Raw genomic sequence first — 23,718 nt, forward strand, 5'->3', positions numbered from 1 at the left:
TAAATGTTTTAAGCTCTTTAAGAAAAAATATTTTGTGTAGCTTCCGGGTGGGTGGGTTTTCGATGATTAATGTTTTTGTGTCTTTTCGGTAAATAATGATTGGGTGTCTCTTCGGTATAAAAATGTTAGGTTTGGATTTGGTTAGGAAATGTTTTGAGTGCTTGGAGAATAAATATCGTGGCAGAACTCCAGTTTGCAGAATAGGTGACGTGTCTACCATGGAAATGTAGCGGAGAATCGGGAATGAAGATTCACGATGACATGAATTAGAGAAGAATGTAACAACGACAAATTCTTGAAGAAGGATGCCAATATTAATCCTCATTGTGAAATGGATGGTAATCTCCGAAGATAATGTTTCGAATTATTATATTATTTAAATTAAAAAGACTCACTTGTCCTAATGACATGAAAATATTGATATTCGAATACTTCTCCTTTTGTCTGGAAGTTTAATTTTTCCACCACTTTTGAAATTAGACAACTATCTCTTTAAATTTTAGAATGCCATATATTTTTTGTTAAATCTAAGGTTAATTAGAGAACGTTGTATTTAAACAAGTTGGGAAAGCCAAAATATTACCTCTCCGAGTGGAGATGACTATCACTACCCCTTAAACAACCTAAATATATGCATCTATCGCTTTTTTTAATTCTTTGCAAGTGCAGGAATTCAATTTTAAAATAGTCAATTGTTCAAGCCTTTTCAATATCTCTCAATTGCTGGGGAAACTCTACTCTCTTGCTATACCTCAACCGTATTCTTAGTCTACCAGTATGACTTGTAACATTTGTCCATATCAAAGCTGAATCATACATCGCCACACAAAAAGCAAATGTCCCCAAAACATGGAAGCCACAACCCAATCACACATAAGCTAGGCTCGTACTAGTTCATCGCTTTCGATGATTTCACTAATATTAGCATTAACATTTTGTACATTATTGGGTTCCTTATTAATAGATATGCCTACGCCTACAGTACTTTCAATAGAACATTTATTTAATGCATTATCTTTGGTACGATCATGGCCAACTGGCCTCGTGGTAGGACCAACATTTTGCGTGCTAGAACCTGTTCCAGAAACAGCCTTTTTTTCCGCGGCTAACGCTCTTCTCCTTTCATTTTCTCGTTTCCTAAATTCAGGATCTGACCTTTTTGCCCTCATTCTTTCCCTTGCCTTTCGTTTTCTGATTTCCTCTTTACTTAAATTATTATCTTCCTCCATTTACTTATTAATCAGTTAAATACTCACAAAAGTTGGCAAAATCAATCTCTTTAAATACTCACACAGGTTGGCAAAATCAATCTCCTTCAGTAATACGTAAGGCTTAATTATATTATTTGCCGAACAAAATTAATCGAGCAAATTTAACACTTAACTTCTTCCTTCGAAATTCTATCAAAGAATGAATCAACTGTTTAAAAAAAGGTTTTTTTCGCGAATAGGGCGCTATCATACCAACAGCAATTCCGTCATATTTAAAAAATATACATTGCCAACACTTTTTTCAAATAAAGAATGATAAAAGTGCGTAAAAAAGGTCTTTCACAAATAGGCCTATGGGGCGTATAAACTAAACAGCAACAACGCTCTACAGCTACACTAATCTTACACAAACAAGGAGTACTATAAACCCACTACTGGAAGCGGTATTTTTATTCAAACGTAAAACAATTTCGCTTAAGCTTAACATCTCTAGACGTCGGTAAAAATGTCTCTATCACTCCTAGACATTATAACTCAAATTCATCTGATTATGTTTTAACAAGGTTAAATCTAACTGGGAGTAAGATGAAAGGAGTAGAAGCTTATCTGTCTAAGGAAATATGAAATTTTATCTTAACAGTTCGTTAAATCATAAGTTTATAACGAAAAAACGCGGAAGGGGAAAACGAGCAGACAACAGCGATTTTTGGGGGTAGAAGGTTAAGAGCGCCATCTGTCGTCCGTGCCAAAGTTGAACTTCCACTCGAAACGCAATGAGAAAGTGGATAAAATAATGCCATCAGCTATTTAACTGCGTCGATATATTTAACGACTTGACCCATGACATGCCCATAACACTGGCTTCTATGAATCCTATTTATTCTTGGATGCTAGGAAACTTGGTAGACGTAACAGTCTGTACCAAGTACCCAAGCATCCTTCAATAAACGCCTGGCAACATTGTGGTACGCATGGTACAACTAAAAAATAGGATGTGTATCTATCTTTCCAGTCACTCCAAGTCGTTAAGCCCTCATTACAGAGGATTTGAAACACTATCGTAATTCCAAGTGTCTCGAATCTCTACGTTCCTGTCCATTATGAACAGTGCTGAGAGAATGATACATCAGAAAGAGCCATTCAAATCGAATTGCCGAAAATATTATCCATATTTTCATTTCATATAACAGAGAAAACAAATTATTATGGTTCTGAGAGGAGCTTCCCATTTTGGTTGTTGTTCTCAAAAATATATCGCAATGCACGGGCCTAGATAGATACAGGAGGCAATGTAGGAAATATAACGCAATGCACGGGCCTAAAAAGATATAAGAGACAATGTACGAAATATAACGCAATGCACGGGCCTTGATAGATATAGGAGGCAATGATTTAACGACTTCGGTACTTGGGTTTATCTTTAATATTTAAATAAATATAATTATTTTTAATTATTTTAATCGCCAGTAAATAACTTTAAAAATAGTTAAATCGTTTAAAATAAAGTTGTTCATAATATCTTTCGAAACTTTGCTAATATTGACGTTTAAAGTGAAGGGTACCCCTCTTGCCCGCTTTTTTCACATTTTGGGATATATATACGATTCGTTTCCATTATAATAATAGATAAAAAACGCATTCGCGTGAACCGAAGGTGGAAGCCCTCCCATTGGGAGGCTAGACGTTTCTCGTAACCCTAGCCGATCGCTGCGTATATCTTGAAACCAAACGATGACGAAGGAAAAGAAGCCCGAGTGTACTGACTGGCGTCCAAGTGGAATGGACAAAGACCTGAAGATGGTGATGCTTAGAAGCAGGTGTCAAGGTGAAATTGACGAAGAACAAAAGATGGTGGTGCCTGGAAGCCAGCAAGTACAGACTAGTGTCCATGTGGAGTGGATGAAAACCAAAACTGGTGGTGTGGGAACTCAAGTAGAATAGCCAGCGGAGACAAACACAATTTTCCAAATTTCCGTGAACTGTAAATGCAGTCCGGAAATTGGGAACACGTTTGCTCCGATACGCAAACTGCGAACGCGGTCACGTGGGGTGTGACAGACAGACACACAGACAGACACACCCACACGTCCAGTGTAATACCTCTCCGTGACATACGTCACTCGGAGAGATAAAAAGTGGATTTACCGAAGATGCAGTCATTGAAATGAAAGCTAAAATAGATTTAGAAATTATGGATGAACATCAGAAATACTTTTCACTTGTGGTTGATGAAATTAAGATTAAAGATCTGGTTTACAAAGTTAACACAGGAGAAATTGTTGGGTTTACGCATTTAAACGCCGCTGGTGACAAACTTAAGTCGGAAGAGATAAAGAAAACTGGTGAAATAACATCCGATTTACCAGTGGCATCTCATGCGATGGTTATTATGGTCAGAGGTCTTACGACCAATTTCAAACACATTTTGGCCTACTTTCCATGCCATGAAATGAAAAGCGAGGAGTTATAGTCTATAATGCACGAAGCTATAGAAATTTGTGAAAATAGCGGCTTTAAAATATTAACGGTGGTGTGTGATAAATCTGCGGTGACCAAAAATTTGTCAGAATGAGCACTGATATTGACGAGGAAAAGGGTGTCGCTTATAAATCGAGGAATCCGTATGCCCCAAGGATTAACCCTCGTGAAATATTCTATATTTCTGATTCGCCACATCTAATCAAAACCGTTAGAAATTGCTTATTCCACAATGGGTTTAAGAAAACGCGTTATATGAAAAAACAAGGAAAACATTTATTGTGGTCTCATATAGAGGAAATGTTTAAAAAAGACTCATCATCGCAATAAAGATTGTGCCCTAAATTAACTTGAGACCATACCACACTTGGCCCTTTTCGTGCCATGAAAGTTAACCTAGCAACACAAGTTTTAAGTGATACAGTTGCAGCTGCTTTAGAACAGTTAGTTGGTCCTGAAGCGTCAGAATATGTAAAATTTATAAGATGCTTCAATAAGTTTTTGATATTTTAAACACACGCAACTTGGGTCAAGGTAGACGCAATAAGTTGTAAGTAGTGTTGCTAATTTTCCGGAAAAATAACAACAATATTAAAGATATCGGTAGTGCGGTGCTATATTGACGATAGGGAATGAATTGCTCTTATTTGCACAAAAACGCCAAAAATAGTTGGCTTTGATACACTAGAGACTAGATGGCATTCTCAAGCTTCCCTACGCTGTCGAGAGAGAATAGGCTTTTCCCATAGTAGCGTGCTTACTTCTGGAAGCTACTCTCTCGTGCGCCCGCGCCAAGGTTCTAACTTCTTCTATAATATAAGGCAATGTTTTTTCCCATAGACCCTAACACAGTCAAAGGCAGGGTACTGTCATTACTCTATTTCATTGGCGGAGTTGGGACCAATGCAAATAAGTAGGTTTTTTTCCAAATTACATGTAGGTATAGAGAGTGGAATTTTCTCGGGGAAGGCAAAAACATCAGACGTCATTTTATACCTCTACTGGGGGAGCGTTTGTAGTTGAGATACTGAAATTCCACCGTTAGGGGGATGACACCGAGGTTAGAGGTATAAGCCTATGACGTTGTAAGGACGGGGTTTTCCACTCCCTATTTATTGCAATTACGTAGCAAGTTAATCTTTATAATGTTATGGGTTTTCAAAACATTCAAACATGTTTTTTATTTGAAAATATTTTTAAAATAACATGGTCTTTTCTTATAAAATTTTTTAAATATTTACCAAAAGCCAAAAGTTCTGCTTTAGAGGTTTCATTGTTCCACACAATATCAGTTACCATATCCACATATTTTTTGAAGCAGCTTGCACCTGCGATTTCACCTGCCAATTTTTGGTCAGCAATTTTTCTAATTGTATACACATCTAATGTTTCTGTTTCGGTAGTCCACTGTACTAAGACGAAGAGTCCTTTGCACTTTGATTTAGTAACTTTCGCCATAACAACCACGCCTAACACCTCGCGACTTCAGAAGTTGAAATTGTAGGGAGTTATCAGTTACGAGTCGTACTCTAAAATGGCGCGAAAACCGCATGAACAAATTTCCACTGCTTGAGTCAAAAACGACTTGCTTTCTACCCTTTCAACTGGGCACGGTCCATCCTTTTTTCTTGGAAGAGGGAACTTGTTTAAAACATTTTCTACCTGAAAACGGATAGACTTCAATAGAGGCAATACCGGTTTTTTACGAGAAGACCTATACGTTCTCAGGTTGAACTTTAATATAGATTCCGCACATGCTAAACTTGTATCTCCCTTTTCTTCAAGATTCTTATCTACTGCTTGAAATAGCTTTTTATTATTGCACCAAACCAGTTACTTTTAGAGTGTGTCAGAAAACAGAAATATAATCAGTATTTAGGTATGAATATTAGGATATTTATTAAAGCATAGTACCGTAAAAACGCTTGTAGTCGATGTTTCATTACGCTAAAATAAAATAGCTCCACTTAAAATTTTGCTAACAGCTGTTACATATAAATTTATTTAAGACCTAAAAACCATATCAGATTGAGCGGAAGTTCAAGTAGAAAGAGATATCGGGAGTATTTAAGGGCTGACTCTAAAAGTATCCCAAAAAGATCTCGAACACGATATAAAAATAAATACGGAACTTACAAAGATAAAAATTCTGACGAAAAACTCGGACCCGAGAATGAAAACCTTAATCCTTTAAATTTAAGCTCTGAATCTGATTCTGATAATGGTTATAACTCCAACGTAATTTACAATGACAATGACACTAATTCAGAAGAGTCACAACCAAATAGTAGGAACAATACACCTTGGTATGTATGCTAATATAACAACCACTAAAAGCTTTCAATAAACCAAATTAACTATTTATGTTAGGGATTCGGAGTCTGATGTGGAAAGTAGTCCATATAATTCTACCTGTGAACAAGAGGATAGCGACTCCATTAGGAAAAATCAAGGGTGTAAAGGATTGGTAAGAAAGTATAATTAGGTTTTTAGTCGTCCACAATTTACTGCACACCCCTACATAATTGTAATCGTAGGACGAGCAACTGTATGACGGGGCGCACTTAACCAAAAAGGAGAGCATGACGTTAATTATGGCACATGTTTTACGTTATCATACTTCAGAGGAAGCCACTGCCAGCCTACTTGAATTAATTCGTTGGCATTTACCACAAAATGCAAACACCAACTTCCCCACGACCAAATATCTTTTCCATAAGTATTTTGAGAGCCCAAAACATTTGATGAAACCATACTTTTACTGTAAAACTACAAACTGCAATTGCAATTATCTTGGACCGGAGATACACGATCAAGCTGAATTGTCATGTGATATTTGCCACTTATCACATGGCGTGGATTCCATGTTAAAAGAAGGTCATTACTTCATAGTGTTCGACATTGAATTTCAAATTAGAAACAGCGCAGATCTATCAAAAAACAAAAATGTTTTTCATGTATCTGATATTACTATGTCATCAAAATATCGAAAAATGAATATGAATGATTTCGACATCTCAATAACATGGAACACTGACGGAGTTCCTGTGTTCGAGTCCTCTAAATTTGCTATCTGGCCTCTTCAATTTACCCCTAATGAATTACCGATCGGAACGAGATTTTGCAACACGCTGTGCGCCAGCCTTTGGTTTGGAGAAAAAAAGCCTTCAATGAATTGTTTTCTGAAACCGTTCACCGAAATTTTAAACACACTCGCTTCGGAAGGAATCGTCTGGAAAAATAAAGAAGGAAAAACCTTAAGGTCGAGGGTTTTTCCAGGCCATTGCAGTGTCGACACTATAGCTCGTTGCGCCATTCTTAACACCACGCAGTTTAATGGCGAATTTGGCTGCCCATGGTGTTATCATCCAGGTGTAATTGTAGAAAAAGGCAAAGGCCATATTCGTGCGTATCCGTTCAATAATTATGAAGATGTTGAATCCAGAACTCACTCCTCATTTTTAAGAGATGTTAAAATTTCAGTTGATACCAAAGAGATAATTAAAGGCGTCAAGGGGCCTTCTGTTTTGCTTAAATTAAAAAAATTTGATGTTGTGGAAAATGTAACAGTAGACTACATGCATTGTTTATGTCTCGGAGTTTTTAGAAGTACTACTAGTCTGTGGTTGGACAAAAAGAATAACAAGGAAGATTTTTATTTGGGAAACAAATTGAATGAACTAAATCATAAGCTTTTGCAGATAAAAGTTCCAAAGGAGTTTTCCAGAAAACCAAGGTCATTTGACTTACGAGCACATTGGAAGGCTTCAGAATGGAGAGCATGGACGCTGTTTTACTCTCCAGTCGTTTTAAAAGATCTTCTCCCACGGCAGTCTTTTTACAATTGGATGAAACTAGTGGCAATTTTTCACAATTTACTTTTAAAGGAGATCAAAATAGACATGCTTTATCAAATTAGAAAAATTGTAACAGAATTCTTATCAGGATACGAAAATCTTTACGGTATATCTAATATGCTCTATAATGTACATCAAGTACTTCATTTAGTTGAATGTGTTGCTAATTGGGGACCATTGTGATCGTTTTCTGCGTTTCCGTTCGAGACAAACAACGGGCGTTTTCTGAAACTTTTTAACGAGACACAATATGTGCAGACTCAAATGTCGCAAAAGTTTTTGTTCACACAATATTTGCCTTCTCTGGTTATGAACCAAGAAATTTTTGAATCAAAAGCATTAGTAATGAAATTTTTCAATAGGCTAACTAATAATTATAGCCAATTTCCACCACAAAAATTAAAAACCGATAAAAACAGCAATACTATTTCTTTAGGTAAAACCATAAAACCCACGATAAATGAAACTATCTTGTTAGAGAAGCATGATATTAAACTCTCGGACACGCTCAATCCTAAAAGCGTTACAGTAAATGGAATCACTTTTAGTTCTAAGTGTAAGAGTAAAAAAACAGAAAATTGTTACATTTGCGTTGAACTGGAACGCGATTTAACCTTTTTGAGAATTATTGAGATATATTCAAACGGAAATAGTGAATATGCCACCGCTCAAAAACTAAAAATTGAGCATTCAAATGAGTTTATGGTTGTGGAATCACTCCCACAGATCATGTACCCTTTTAAAGAAACAACAAAACAAACTATTATTTCGCTTAACGAAAACAAAATTACGAAGTGCCTGCGATTTGTTTATAATGGTAAACATTATTTGATAAAATTGAACCCAGTTTTGGAAGAAAACTGACGAATTTTTTTGTATTGAAGGATCTAAAATTTGTTGCTTATACATTATTTTCTTAGATACTTTTATGATCCAATTCATAAATCCCACAAATAATTCTTAGGAAATTAATTTAAAAACAGTTACTTCTCTTTAAAGGCCAAAATATTCATAATAATTCTTAAGGCAAAATCTCTAAAAAATTAATACATTTAAAGTTATTGAAATTCCCATGGTATAAGTGGATAGTTCGTAATGCAAAACTAAAAGAGTTTTTTTTGTTCCTGAAATATTTCGCATACAGTTGTTTTGGTAAATACATAGAAAATATAATATTTTTAATTAAGTCTCTCAACAATTTCGCATTAGGTTCTTAAGAAAGATTTCTTAAAAAAGCATAAACTTTTAGGTATCATATTTTCTGAAGCATTTCCCATAGAATTCTTAAGTGTAATCTCTCAAAAAAGCATGAACATTTTAGTCTCAAATTTTCTTAAGTATTTCTCATAGAGTTCTTAAAAGAAATTTCTCAAAAATGGCATTAAATGTTAAGTGTCATATTTTCTTAAGAATAGCCCATAGAGTTCGTAAGAGATATTTCTCCAAAAAAACATAAACCTTTTACTCTCATATTTTCCAAAGCGTTTCTTTTAGAGTTCTAAAGAGAAATATCTCAAAAAAGCTTAAAATTTCAAGTCTCATATTTTCTCAAGCTTTCTCCATAGAGTTCTCAAGACAAAATTCTCAAAAAAGCGTAATCTCTTAAGATTCATATTTTCTCAAGCATTTCTCATGGAGTTCTTAAGAGAAATTTCTGAAAAAAAGCATAACCTTTTCAGTCTCATATATTCTCGAGCATTTCTCATTGAGTTCTTAGGGGAAATTTCTTTAAAAATGCATCCTATTTTTATTCCTATTCTCTAGGATTGCGTTAAGAATTATTGAGAACGAATTTCTCTTAAAAATGTACTGTTTTTTCCCTTTAATTCTATATAAATGTTTTAAGGATTCGTAAGAAAATTTCTCAACATTTGAACCCTCAAGGGCTCTTTTAAAGTCGCAAGAACATTCTTAAGCATTCTTAAGACATTTTTTGTAAGGGGACCTTTATCTCGGAGGCAACGTAGAACTGTGCTAACTGAAGGAAGGGGAATATTTGCTAGAAGGGTTTCGTAAAAGAATCGTCCACCGACTAAAAACAAATAGGTTGAAAATAATTTTATAGTTTCGTTATAGCGCTTTCCTTCTTTCTCTTTTCTACAATTTTCCTCTGCCGTCTTCATGAGTCCATCAAGAAAATTATCGTTGTCTTCAGTCGAAAAGCTTAACTTGTCATGCGATTTAATGACATTGTGGTTAATGAAGGTTTTGAGACAATTGCTCAACTGTTGGTTTTCTATTAAAAGTATTGGAATTTTATTAAGAACGGTAAAATAAGAAGTTATACGCGTTTGGTTCTCTATAGGCCCTTTAAATTTTCGCTTGCAGCTTTCCGACCCGGTATACTTTTCATTTTTCCATTTACTAGTTGTTGGGACATCCTCTTGAGCAAGGTTTTTAATGACATGAACTGTCCCTACATCGTGCCATTTCGGTCTTTCCCCGATGTATCAAGTGTGTGCATCAAGTTATCAGCAATTTTAGGTTTCTTAACATCAACCGTACTATTCGATGCACCCAAAGTAGTGTCCTTGGGATCGCAAGAGTATGGCTTATCTACCAATTTGTTTGTGGTAGCCTCTGGCTCTGAGGTTTCCATGGGTTTAAGCGATGGTGTAGTCACCAAAGTCTCCTTATAGTTTTGCATCTTAGTAGAATAATTTGGTAAACTCATTCGTGGTTCTTCATTGATATGCAAGATTATTGGCTCTTCCATGGGTGCATTAGTATTTAACGATGGCCGAAAATGAGTTAGGATCGAACTTCTTTTCGTAATTTTTCTACAATGCGTTTTAAGATGTCTTTGAAATGACACGTTTGAGTTTTTCCGTTGCCGAAGTGGAATAAGCGATCCTGACCTGAGAATCACATAAAGGTCAAGTAACTTTTCCGGAAATGTTTGATGCATCTTCCTTCACAACTCTGCCGTCTATTGAAATCGTTACTTGAAAATCCATCTCCTTGATTATGTCAATAATTTCCGCCATTGTTTCATCGTTACAATTGTTCACGCAATTATGTAGTAAATCCAAAACTTCTTTCTCCTCTGGTTTCACTATTTCACCAACCTGTTCCTTCTAATATTTCGAAGAGTTCTTGTTTCTTGTGGTACACGCCAAAATAATCACGTGGGTCATCACCAGGCTCTAAAAAATGCTTAAGCTTTTCTCTGGCGAAAGTTTCCAAGAGAGCGACACCCAACAAATTTTAGTAAATGTTTCAAATATTTGGGTATTTCAGAGCCTATTCCACTTTCAACGATGGACCAAAATCTGGATTGCCACGATGGAGGCGAAGAAACATAAAGGACTTATAATGAACATACGCTCAAAAGCTAAGATTGTGATATTACAAATTAAGGCGTGCCTGTAGCTTCAAGCTGGTCATGGATACATAACACCAGAAAAAAATACCAATGCCTAAAGCTTTGTCCACATTGAGCTCGCGCTCGCGTGTTCGCGCCATCGTCTATTCGCACCTTTGCAACAGATCAACAAAAACATTTGCGTTACTGTTCAGATACACGCAAATATTTTGCTTCTCCTTTTTTGAGAGCCAATGAAATTCTAGCAATCATTGCGCCATCTACCCTTTGTTTATAAACAAAAATAAAAGTTTTTGCTAGTGAAATGGCGCCTGATGAAAGAACTCGTCGTATTTTATTAGCTTCAGCCTGTTTATTGTTACTGAGGCGTCGTCAAAAATGTAAACGAAAGAGATCAATTTGGGTCAGAGAAATTTTCAGGGACCGCAAAACTGATGGGGACTTTTATAATTTGGTTCCGAAATTAAAAATGGCATATCAGATTCGTGGTGATCGATTGTATGCTGAGTGCTTCAGAATGAGTCCAACACAGGTGGAGTACCTTTTGGGTCTTGTAGGGCCTTATCTAATTAAAGAGACCACGAACTTTAGGGAACCCATTTCGTCAGCTGAACGGCTATTAATGACCCTCCGGTAATCAAGATTACACTATGTTAAAATGACAATCGGAAAATCAACTGTTGCTGAGATTGTTTCTGAAGTGTGTGAGGCCATTTGGAAAGCATTGACCCACTTTTATTTCCAAAAGCTAACCAAACCAGCTCTACTAGCAATAGCCAAAGATTTTGAGATAAAATGGAACTTCAACAACTGTGTAGGTGCAATAGATGGAAAGCACGTGAACTTAGTGGCCCCACCAAATTCTGGTTCAAAGTTCTACTATTATAAAGGAAGCCATAGCATTGTCCTAATGGCCGCTTGTGATGCACATAACCGCTTCACTTTCGTTGATATTGGAAATTTTGGATGGATAAGCGATGATGGTGTTTTTGGAGCCAGTGAGCTTGGCAGGGCTCTAGATACTGATTTCTGTCCCCCAAAGAAACTATTGAAGGACCATCCAATTCCAATGCCTCATTGCTTTGTTGGTGATGAAGCATTCCCATTGAAAACCAACTTAATGAAACCCTACCCTGGGAAAGGTGTCACCCCAATGCGGAGGATCTTTAATTATATATTGAGCCGAGCAAGGCGCTGCATAGAAAATGCATTTGGCATTCTAGTAGGTCGGTGGAGATGCTTGACGTCAGCATTAAGTGCACTACCTGAAAATGCCACCAAGATTGTTCAGGCAACTGTCACATTACATAATTTCTTAATGAACAAAGACGGTGAAATGGGAAATAGAATATATGCACCCCATGGTTATGGTGATTGGATCAATTTAGAAGGACATGTCATTGGTGGAGAATGGAGAAATGAGGCAAATGGAAACGGTCTTTTGAACATTGGCCATCAGGGATCTAATTGTGGCTCGCAGGAAGCTATGGCCTACAGAGACTCATTTGCAGAATATTTCATGAAAGCCGGGGCTGTAGACTGGCAATATAAGGCTCTTGAATAAACATAAAGCTACCATTGTTAATTATTAACTATTATTTTCTCGCTTTGTATTTATAGAAAATAAAACCAAAGGCTTTATTTAAAAAAAAGTACATATTTATGTTTGCTACATTTCTTCATGAAAAATTTTTAAAATTTTAATTTGTGTTTCAAGTTTTTGTTTTTTTCCCATGTCCTTGAAATGAGGCAACAGCGACAACAGGAAACTTTGATCAGGGTCAATATTCTGCCCAGAAATTTGACTTATTATTTGAACAAGTTGTTCTTGAATAGGATCACTTGTTTTTGGTTGTTTCCTTTTGTTGCCGGCAGGTTTGATATTGAGGTGTTCACCCCTTGAGTTGGGTCTGGAATAATTAGAGTCAAAGGAACGGCTTTCAGAGGCTACCTTTGGAACATCAAACTAATTCTGAATGAGAGACAGTCAACTCTTCCACACTGCCACCATTGCCCATTTGGTTCAGAATTTGAAAAGCTATTTCATCATCATTCTTTCCATTCGTAGACATATTGCTTACAGTCCTACAATAATAAGTGCTTAAGCATTGGAACAAAGCTTGTACATACCAATAAACAAATGGCTTGAAGTAGTGGCACCCCATGTTAACTTCTAACAGTGCGTAATACAGTCACAGGCCATTACTCCAAGCCATTTGACATGAAAAGAAAAAGATAATTATTTACGTGCGATGACTTATTGAATCGTCCAAAAACGAGAGAAGGTCCATGAATATCCATTTTTTTCTATTAACCGCTCCTGATCCACTTCTTTTCAGTCCATCATTTATCTTTTTTTCTCTTACATATTTGTCCCTCAGCTGTTTCCATTTGGCTTTAGCATCATCAACTAGAAATAATCCAAATACCCTAAGCCTTGGTTAAAAAAAAGCATTGAAATACTTACCTGAAACGTTAACGGCTTCCACAATTCTTTCCCAGTACACGTCTTTTTTCCTGCTGTTTTTATAGTTTTTGCTTTTAATATCCCATAATTCTGGGCATTCGCGAATTTGAACAATGAAAGCTTCTTCAAAGTCTACATTATCCATATTTATTCCGATAGACAGTACCGAGCTGCATGCCGCTTCCGCCATTTTGAAAAAGTGAAAAAATCGTCCTTCGACTCTCTCCACACCCCACCCTTCCTCTCGTCTCTGATTGGTGCTTTTCTCGCGAAGGCGCGAAATTCTTGGTCTAGTCGCAAGAAGTTTGCATCTTCGCGAGGTGAGGACGCGTAGTAGCGAAAACCCAATGTGGACAGTAGCGCGATCTTGCAAACAAGCGAAGCGAAGATGCGAACGTGCAAAATGTGTCAGTCTGGACAGGCCTTAACGTGATTACCACGGGATAATTAACTTTGTTTGATTGTTTAAATGCTACAATAATTGACATAAAATTCTGGTTTCATGAATCCTAGTAGATCGATTGAATTTTATTTTGTTTTTATATTAAGGTTGACTGTTTTTCGAACTATTAGTACTGACTCGATGTTTTTCAAGTGTATGTTTATTGTAATGCTTTTGATGTTAGTTATTGATGAATTAGATATTGTTACTTTTTCATGTCAGGGAGAAGCTCTATATTTTGTCTTTTATTACTTTAGTTAGTGCAGGGTAAATTAATTTTTATTAAAAAACGCTTCGATTTGAAATTTTTGTTTTCTTGTATTTGGTTTTAATGGTTTTGCATTGCGTTATTCCGCGTGGAGTTATAACCCAACAAAACAAAAATTTTAATTATTTTGTTCATATCGCGATATGGTCTTAGTTTTATTTAGCTTCCACATCGTCATAATTGCTTGTCACGTGGAGTTGGCTTGGGTCACACGGGACGTGTGACTTTAAGTGGGGGAGGGTTGTAAAGTGAAATATGGCATCTTATATACAGGGTGGCTTCGGTATTTGTGGCCAATAGCTTCTATGGGATAGTTTTATTCCACTGAAAATAGTATGTTTCCTACCATATTGTGTTGCAGGATTGATAACGTGAATAATAGATATGTACTGCAATAGACTACTGTAATCGAAATAATGTTTAACGTAATGCCTACAGTTTAAAGGGAGGGTGAAGTAGAAAATCAAGTGATTTTTTTATCGATTTTTCCACTAATTATAAGACCAGTCTGCATAGTCAAACATCCAGGAAATACTTCCGAATGATTTTAAAATTCAAATTAGGTTCAGATTTTAAGGATAATTTTAAAGAAGGTCCTCCGACCAATCGCGTAATGCCTTGCCTTTTTATTAACCAATTTCTCGTGGCACGCTCCATGTCTCGCGCCATGATTATCACGTCGCGCGCGAATTTTATCAAATCTCGTGATAAATTTCATTCAACACATAACATGCCACGAGCATTTTGTCAAGGCCAGAATGGAGAGCATGGTCAAAGCCCCGAATACTATAAACAAGACGCTGATATCATGGAAAGTCGTCTTTGAAAATTCCATATTTCTTTTTTGAATCATATATCTTGAGCACCGTTGTCGGTTCAGAAGGTAATTCGCTCGGACCATATGTCCAGTTTCCCAAAAATGCATTATTCTGCAATCGGAATTACATACATTACTAAAAAGGCTGAAAAAATCTAAAGGACTTGGCGTTTCATTGAAATCACTTCCAATATTGCGCTGGCTCGCTTTACAATGACATTTATTTGATCCACACGTGTAACATTGACGAGCGAAAGAACCGAACTACATTCAAAAATAAACGGACTGTCATCTCAACCAAGGAGGGTAAATATGACACAAAATCCGAGTCCTTATATCGGTTTAAAAATATATATATAGAATAGAATAAAACTTTATTGTCTGTCAACAGAATCTTGGTTTAGGTTCCAGCAAGGGCTGGCACATATAGTGTCAAGGAGGGATTAATTTAAGGGGGATAACATAATTAAAGTTTTAAATGTTTTGTTCGATAAAATTTTGTGGGAAAATTGAATTTGCGTCGATAATGTTAGAAATGTTTAAGATTATAACAAAATATTGACCTTTTTTGTGTTTTTCCACTATATTCACTTAGCAGACAATGAACATCGAGTTCTTGCATATCACAAACAGTTGGCAAGTCATTTAAAAAATGCACCAGTCCATTAATGAGGTAAGAAATATGTAACAGTAGACAAACGCTAAATATCTATTTCCGAAATGGACAAGCAACGGTTCACTATTTTGTCTTTTTTGAAGTCTTATCTCTGTAACTTACACAGTGTTTCTACTATCGACCCTTTGGCTACAACTCAGCTAGCCAAGGGTTAACAGAACAATATCAGGGACCCAAGAGAAAAACGTTGATATAATGCGAAACAGGAACTATTTTTGGAAATTCGAACTATGAAACCACACCAGAGACGGCGAGTTTCTTTTTTTGAAACGTTTTGAGTTGTAAAATTCTTACATTGGGAAATAGTGAGTGAGAAGCCCTTACACTAGAAATGGCAATGCGTTCAGTACGAAAAACCAAATTGACTGCTTTTGCAAAGCAATCCCCAACTAGATATCTGGCAGCCCGGCTGTTTGAAAGCCCTAGTTCTATATACTTTTTTGCTTAATATTTTTTTTTGCTTTAAAGTGTGGGATGAAAATCACACGAATAATTGGAAGGGAGTATTTTTTACGGTCCGTGACATTTAGGCGCCGCCACTTAGGCGCTGGTTATTTAGGCGCCGAGACAATAAGGCGCCGTGACATTTAGGCGCCGTGACATTTAGGCGCCGCGACATTTCGGCACCGTGACATTTAGGCTCCGCGACTTTTAGGCGTCGAGCCATTTACGTGCCAATAATTTTTCCATCATTTCTTCTAAAAATTCTAAAACCGGAATTATGATACCTCCCAACCCTCACTTCAAAGAAACACAGAATTTAACATGGCACTAAACTTGAAGCCACTTTGTACCTTAACATAATCGTAGCTGGCAACATCATCATGTAAGAGAATACGCAAGTCCGGATATTTCAAAATATCGTGGAAGTTATTTATGTTGCGATCAATGTGTACCGTCAATTTCGTTGACAGATTGGCCTTGAAGTTTTCTACCAAAATAAAACAACCGACGAAATAGATCACAAATATAACCTTCTTGGTAGTGTCGCATTTCTTAGCCAAGATAAGAGGAACCAATCGTAGTCCGGGCACGAATCGACCGGCATATGCAAACAAGAGATTCCAAAGTTTGAAATTGAACATGATGAGGAAAAGATTGATTAAAATCCACACCTAAAAAGTAAATTTAAAAAATTTTAAATGTAAAAATGGTTAGCTTCTGCCCATTGTTATTTGAAATGTGAAATTGTGGAACACAGCTCTAGTCATATCAGAAGGGAATAAGAGAGAAGGGACACACTTTATATCTCCATAATGCTTTACACTCGTAACAACAGTCTTACCAACCTCAAATCAACTACCCTTCACTGATTGGCTATCTAACTTCTGTCGTATAGCTGTGACGTCAGATAAGAAGGTGACGTCTCGGTTGACGTATAAAAAGTAGTTTTGTTCACAACTTTACATTGAAGGAGATAATAATGGCCGAATTTCATGTTGATAAACGAAATCAAGCTGTGCAATTAATTTAGATACACGGGTATTGAGAACATACCAAAATCAGATAATTTGAAGGTAATAAATAGATGAAAACTAATTATTCTGAATTAATATTAAAAAATAAAAATTAGTTTCAATAAAATACATACTTGAGGTTATAATTACACAAGAACGAAACATCGACAGCCCTAAGCCTTTGGAGAAAGAAAATCTAGCAGACAAATAGGCCGCGTGATACCGCGGAGAACTTAAAGAACTATATTTGCAGTAAATTGGTTAAAAGCTGTGTACTTGCGCAAAGTTTTCGCGGTTTTCTTGAGGTTGGTCGGACTCTCGTTACCAAAGCAGGCTCTAATGTCTCCCTTCGCTCTTATTCCCTTCTGGTCATATTCATCCACCTGCTGACCAGTTATAAAAAATTAGAAAACAAACATGCCTGAGGACGAAAGACTTCGAGGACTCCGGTCAATGATATTTGGTATTCGGCTTCGCGGAAATACGAAAGCATGTTGTGCTCTGTGAACCAAAATGGGTGCGTGCAAGTTTCGTTATGTTCTTTCATTGAATGAACGCAAGAACTGTCAAGTCTACGATAATCAATTTCTACATCGAAGGGCTAAAACGAAACATAAAATCAATATAATTTTCCACAAGTGTGTCATGTAGAAAAAATACCTCTGCGTAATTTTTTTCCATCACAGCAATGAACGAAACATTCACCCTGAAATAGAGAAAAAAATTATGTTCTCTGGTAAAATTGTTAATGTTGACGATGGAAATATTACCTCCCGGTCGGAAACACGAGGAATTCATGGAAAATTTTGTCCGCTGTATGATAATGATTCAATTCGTACGTTCTCGTAATAAAATTGTACTGGTTCTAAGAAAACAATGCATTATAGTATATTGTAACATAAATCTTTTTCTTTTAATTAAGCTTATCTGTTTAGTAACAGACAACCCCAGTAGAACCACAGCCTTTCGAACGATTGGTTCAAATTTAGTTTCGTGGCTAGCCGGTGCGACGTCGAAATGTCCCAAGCGCCAAATAGTGAACCTTTCGTTGAACTAAAACAGACCTTTGTCCTTCTCTTTACTGTCATACTAACCGGTGGGAATTGTATTAGTTAACCGATTTCAAATATGCGAGCAAAACATTCTATTTTTTGGGCTTTCAACTGTTGGCCGTTAGAACTTTAAGCTTGTTGCCGAAGCTAAAATACCTTTATGAAATCAATTTAGCAGGCTTTGAAATTTTCCAAAATACTACTTTCCATCTCAAATTACAGCTTGCGGCCAACTCTTTTACTGACTTTAAATGGCATGAGTAGGGAGGAGTCTTCGTTCAGCGGATTTTCTAGCCGGATAATTACGCCTTGCGCACCTTGTTTTACCTCTGTAAAGTTTACTTTCCAGCATTACCAACCCTTGTAATGTAGTGTTTCCGGTATTACCCGTAAAATTTACTTTCCAGCATTACCTACCCTTGTAACGTAGTCTTTCCGGTAATCCCCTTAAAGTTTACTCTCCAACAATACCTACCCTTGCAATTTAGTATTCCCCGTGAAGTCTACTTTCCAGAATTACCTATCCTTGTATCGTAGTCTTTCCGGTAATTTCCGTAAAGTGTACTTTCCAGCAATACCTACATTTGTAATGTAGTCTTTCCCATGAAGTATTGCTACTTGGGAACCCCCAGTAAAGTTGACTTTCTCGAAATGCACACACCTTTACCCTCTCAAGCGTGCTAGCCGATAAATTGCTATTGTCTTGGAGAACTATTGAGTTTCATGAGAATAGAATGTAAGAGTAAAGGTGGAGTCTTTTGTTTATGACATTATTGGGCAAACCACAAGTTGTAACAATTTTTATTTCTCAAACCTCGTTAAGTTTACTTCCAGATATATCCACCCTTGCAATGTAGTCTTTCCCGTGAAGTAACGCTACTTGGGTATTTTTTTCACAAAATATTTTACATTTTTTTAATTATATATTTTACTAAGTAATTTCTTTTATATTCACGTCTCCCTTGCGCCAAGCAGTATAACTTACTTTTCTTTCCAAGAGCGAATAGATTTTGTCGAGTTTTGCGTTTTTGGATAGTCCATTATTTTCATGGCCCATCCCATAAAGGTCGACAAGGCGTTTAAAATTGGTTGGTCGTCTTCTACGTTACTTAATAAAGGTAAGGTCATATCTAGTTGACAATGACGCCACCATTCTGACGAGTATTCGTAAGCTATTTCAGATGTTGGATAGTATTTAATTACCAGAACGTCCGATGAAGGTATCACTTCTGAAGTATATGTAGTTAGTTCACTGTCGTCATGTAATTTTATACATGCGGAGAGGAGTCCGGTTTTTGGTTTTGTATGTTTGAACCGGGAAAACAAAACGTCAATGGGAGATTGAGGAGTATTGTTAATATCGGATGTGCTTGTTACACTGCCCTTATTGGATGTGTTCGCTCCACTGTCCTTCTTGGATGTATTCGCTCTGCTGTCCTTCTTGGATGTGTTCGCTCCGCTGTCCTTCTTGGGTGTGTTCGCTCCACTGTCCTTCTTGGATGTGTTCGCTCCACTGTCCTTCTTGGATGTGTTCGCTCCACTGTCCTTCTAGGATGTGTTCGCTCCACTGTCCTTCTAGGATGTGTTCGCTCCACTGCCCTTCTTGGATGTATTCGCTCCACTGTCCTTCTTGGATGTGTTCACTCCGCTGTCCTTCTTGGATGTGTTCGCTCCACTGTCATTATTGGATGTGCTCGCTGGACCGTTGTTACTAGATTTTTCCAATTTGTCCTTAATGTATGGGCCATAAGTTTCTGATACGTCCATAATGTTCACATTTAATTTTGCAACACATTTTTTCTAGCCATGAGGTTAAAGTTTTGCGAAAGTGCGTAGGTAAAGGGCCTTGGAAGAAACACCTTACCACAAGTTAAACCATTTTTCAGTCGATCTTTCTTGGTTGTCGTTACTTATACCGAATTCGGAATTGTAGTGACGAAAGTGCTCATAATGCAAGCAATCATAGTGTTGTGCTGTTCACATTGCGCTTTCAGCATGTCGGTAGCGTCCAATTCAGAGAATTCACTAAGTGCCAGAGGTTTTTTCATAATCGGGTATAGTTTTGTCAATCGCAAATGTGTGAGGGGTAGTAGTACCTAAGTGGTAAATTATATTTAAGGTTAATAAATCTCGTTTATGTCTTCTTGCCTGACTCTCATTTTGTTATTACTTAATTGTAAAATACCACTTACCGAGGTTAAAAAGGACAGAAGCGTCATAGCAGTCTTTTTTGTAATTCACTGAAAAGAGCCTGCAGAAAAAGATTTTCGGGTCCCAGAGCTTCCTTTGTATAATCAATAACTGCTTTATCGGGTCTTATTATTTTTAATTGCACGCGGAGAAGTGTTTTGGATATGTCTATGTAAGTTTCCAAATTTCCAGGAATAACAAAGGTAATGGTCGAATTTTCGTCCACATTAGATAAAGGGCTATATTCAGCCCATTCTCCGCCAATAATTCCCGACTGGGTAAGGGGCACCTCGAAAATATCCAGGTCAGAGATTTTTTATGTACCTGACTTCGGATGAATTAACGCCATTCAAAAGTTATTATCTTCAATTCATGAAAATATCGCTGACCTTCTCGTTTTCGTTCCCAGAGCTGAACTAACTAGGGTAGACGATTTTCTTTTACTTTTAACACCAATCTTCTTTCTCTTTTTCCTTATCCCGCTTCCAGTCATTTTATTCTTAATTTATACCTTCAATTCCGAAAATGTTTCCTTTCTAGCTTCAGTTCCACGTGTTTTCAACGCGGCAGTGTTTAACAATTTTTTCTCAAGAAAAATTGCTCCTTTCTTGAATAATGGTGCAGCGCGTTTAAAGGCCGAGCTAATTACACTAGAAAGCCCTTATCAACGTACGCTGGGATACCGCGATAAAATGGAATATTTCCGTTACCCGCTTGAATAGTATAATAATTATCTTAGCCAGGATGATTATTCGAGTCAAATTTCCCTTGGTTTAAGTAATACCTAACGTAGTCTGAAGTCATGATTCTCCTTTATCAATATCCTCTTTTCAAATGAACTATATGAACTTTACCACGTTCAAATTGAACTGGAACTCTCAGTTCGCTAGTTAGAGTTCTTATTTTGAAAAGAATTAATGTAATGAGGACGTATGAAGTCTTTATCTATAGTTCCCCCGTCTTTTCCTTGTACACTCACAATACGAAAAAGAAGCGCACTAACGTCACCTACGATGCGATTTTCCACAATGTCGGAATAAACAAATAATGAATCCATTCCAACATTCAAATCGACTGTAAAATCTAAAAAATTATAATCAGTGATACTGAAATTTTGAACCATTTCTTTTGTAAAACCAAGTGCAACCGCCAAGAACCCTGATATGTCAACTATATAGTCCTTCTTCAACGTGACTGAAAATATTCAAATATCACTGCTTCTTTATCAGCATAATGTTTCGACATAGATATAGCTTTTTCTGTTTCAGATTTTAAAAAATGTAGCAAAGCTGTAATTGAATCATAATTTGTTATCTATAATCTAATTTTCACCACAAATTGATTTTTTTAACAACGATATTACGTCATCGGTTTGGATATTGCTCCAAGTTCTAGAATAACTTATTTCAGCTAGTCCAACTTCGTAAGGCCCGTTTAAATTAACAGTTTCTGGCAAATACGATTATCGGGGAAATAGTCCATTGATAAATCGAAAGGCAAAGTAATGTAGAAACTCATGATATTATTTTACCACTATTTCTTTCACCCAACTATCGAAGGACGGTGGATAACCTTTCCAAGGCTCCAGTTTTTCAATTGAACCGTCAAATTTATGACTTTGTTTCAAAATTTACTGACCTTTGTATCTCTTCCTCTTAGAAAATACCTAACATGGGTTCGGAATTTAAATCCTCCAACTTATATACTTTCTTACGACCAATTTGGTATATATCCTTTCTCGAACGTTCTCTTAATTTTGCTGATTCTAACAATATCTCCAATATCAAAACGATACGAAATAGAGGGGGGGAAAATCAAAATCCCCGTACAAATTTTTCCAAATTTCTCCGGAATTCTCATGTGTAACATCAATTGGTTTACATTTTTTAGTTTTTAGCGCCATCTATTGATGGGCTAAAAACTTATGCATTTATACCGAAGATTTACTACCCCCACTTTTACCCCTTTCACCCCCTCTTTTCCCCCCATTTCCCCCTTTTTTAGTGCCTTTCCCCCCTATATAACCCCCTTTTTCCCCCATTTTAGCCTATGTTACGGCTGGTTGGGCGTCTTAACCCCGCCCTATCCCCGCCCATTTTCGCATTAATTTATTCAAATTTATTCACAATTCATAAATAATGCTCTAAAACGCTAACAGATGGACCTAAGGTAGCTAAGCTTTATATTATTTTATTTCGTAAATTTCCAAATCCCCGGTGGGACTCGAACGTACCAAAGTTAACGCTACGGTTTGGAAACCCGGCACGCTACAAATGCGCCACCGAATTCTTATATGGCTCATTGGCTTTGTAAGTTATAAGCTGGGATAGACAAATCCACCTCGAGTCTAGGCGCGTTTCGCGCTTAGAGAGAGAAATTAAATAATCGTCCAACACCACGTTAATATGACGTTAAGTCGGCCTCAAAGTCACGTCTGAAGCTTAGAGTTCTTTTCCTAAAACCTTATCAGTCTTGAATGTAGAGAGAAACGAGTTAGCCATATGCCTGATAAGCGCACAGAGGGCATAGCGGCCAAAATTGGAACTATCATAAGGATGAGCTTAGAGTAGTGGCACTCTATGTTAACTCCTTATAGGGCATAATAAGTCAAACCCTCGGATATGCCATTACTCCATTTTATACGGAAACAATTTTTTCCGCGATTCGCGGAGACGTGCTAAGAGCGGAAAAACGTATTTTATAAATTTTACACCTGTAAAATCTTTTAAAAAAACACTTGGAACTTGTATTTCTACTTACTTTCGAGGAAATACTACCGTTTTCTGAATGAAAAAGTCTTTTTTTATACATTTATTAGTAATAAAAACATTTAAGGCAAGCTAAGCCTTGGTCATGGCCATAATGTAGATTTGCACATAGAGTGAAAGAGGGCAAGAGGCTGTACTTTTGTAACTTGGAAAATTTCTTTTTTAGGTTTTTCGAACATTTCTATGGCAAAATGAGGTAGGAGACTAATGAAATATTTAGTGGATAATTTTGGAGAGTCAGTTTAGGGATAATTTCATCCGTTACATTAATTTGATCTCCAAATAAGGATGGAATCGCGAACGGTTCTTGCTGACTACTTAGTCTCTTTCCAGTGGTGGGAAAGAAATCTGATTTTGTAAAATGTTTTGAACAAATCCGTAAACTGGAGATATCAGTGGACAGAGGTCCTACAGCTGTTGTTATAAACCCCTTAGAGGACCCCAAATGTGAACAATCGCTGGTAAATTTAAACACCCTGACCCTAAATTCTGAAGGAGGTAGTGACTGAACACTGGACCCAAATGAGAACAACAATGATAATCAAACGGGAGGAGTAAAAAAGGCCCTAGGAAAGGCCACAGTACCTGGAAAATCTGGAAAAGTCCAAGAATTTAAAAATGGGCCGAAAAGGTCAGGGAAAAGTCAAGGGATTTTAAAATTTTCAGCAAAGTCAGGGAACCTAGTTTAATAAATATTATTCTGTAACTTA

The 23,718-nt window shown here is 36.8% G+C and overlaps 2 protein-coding genes across 2 annotated transcripts; one reads left to right on the plus strand and one right to left on the minus strand.

Moving 5' to 3' along the window:
• The first annotated feature begins 11,529 nt into the window (after positions 1-11,529).
• LOC149612624 (uncharacterized) lies at positions 11,530-12,435 on the plus strand. The gene has a single exon (XM_089858400.1). The coding sequence runs from the start codon at positions 11,530-11,532 to the stop codon at positions 12,433-12,435; it is 906 nt and encodes a 301-aa protein (XP_089714526.1).
• Positions 12,436-12,763: 328 nt separating this feature from the next.
• LOC149612625 (transcription factor Adf-1-like) lies at positions 12,764-13,528 on the minus strand. The gene is made up of 4 exons (XM_089858401.1): positions 13,339-13,528; positions 13,119-13,281; positions 12,839-12,956; positions 12,764-12,781 (listed from the first exon to the last, which is right to left on the minus strand). The coding sequence occupies exons 1-4, from the start codon at positions 13,526-13,528 to the stop codon at positions 12,764-12,766; spliced, it is 489 nt and encodes a 162-aa protein (XP_089714527.1).
• Positions 13,529-23,718: the final 10,190 nt, after the last annotated feature.

The sequence above is a fragment of the Phalangium opilio genome, unplaced genomic scaffold (genome assembly GCF_054372755.1).
Source record: "Phalangium opilio isolate 3A_F unplaced genomic scaffold, DU_Popi_V2 ptg000240l_1, whole genome shotgun sequence".
In the NCBI taxonomy this organism is placed as follows: Eukaryota; Metazoa; Arthropoda; class Arachnida; order Opiliones; family Phalangiidae; genus Phalangium; species Phalangium opilio.

What these genes read in the sequence shown, in the direction of transcription:
- LOC149612624 (XM_089858400.1), top strand. Translation starts at nt 11,530, where the DNA reads ATGACAATCGGAAAATCAACTGTTGCTGAGATTGTTTCTGAAGTGTGT.
- LOC149612625 (XM_089858401.1), bottom strand. Translation starts at nt 13,528, where the DNA reads ATGGCGGAAGCGGCATGCAGCTCGGTACTGTCTATCGGAATAAATATG. An exon ending in GGAAGCCGTTAACGTTTCAG is followed by an intron (nt 13,282 to 13,338) that starts GTAAGTATTTCA and finishes GATTATTTCTAG; the next exon opens with TTGATGATGCTAAAGCCAAA. An exon ending in GATTCAATAAGTCATCGCAC is followed by an intron (nt 12,957 to 13,118) that starts GTAAATAATTAT and finishes TTATTATTGTAG; the next exon opens with GACTGTAAGCAATATGTCTA.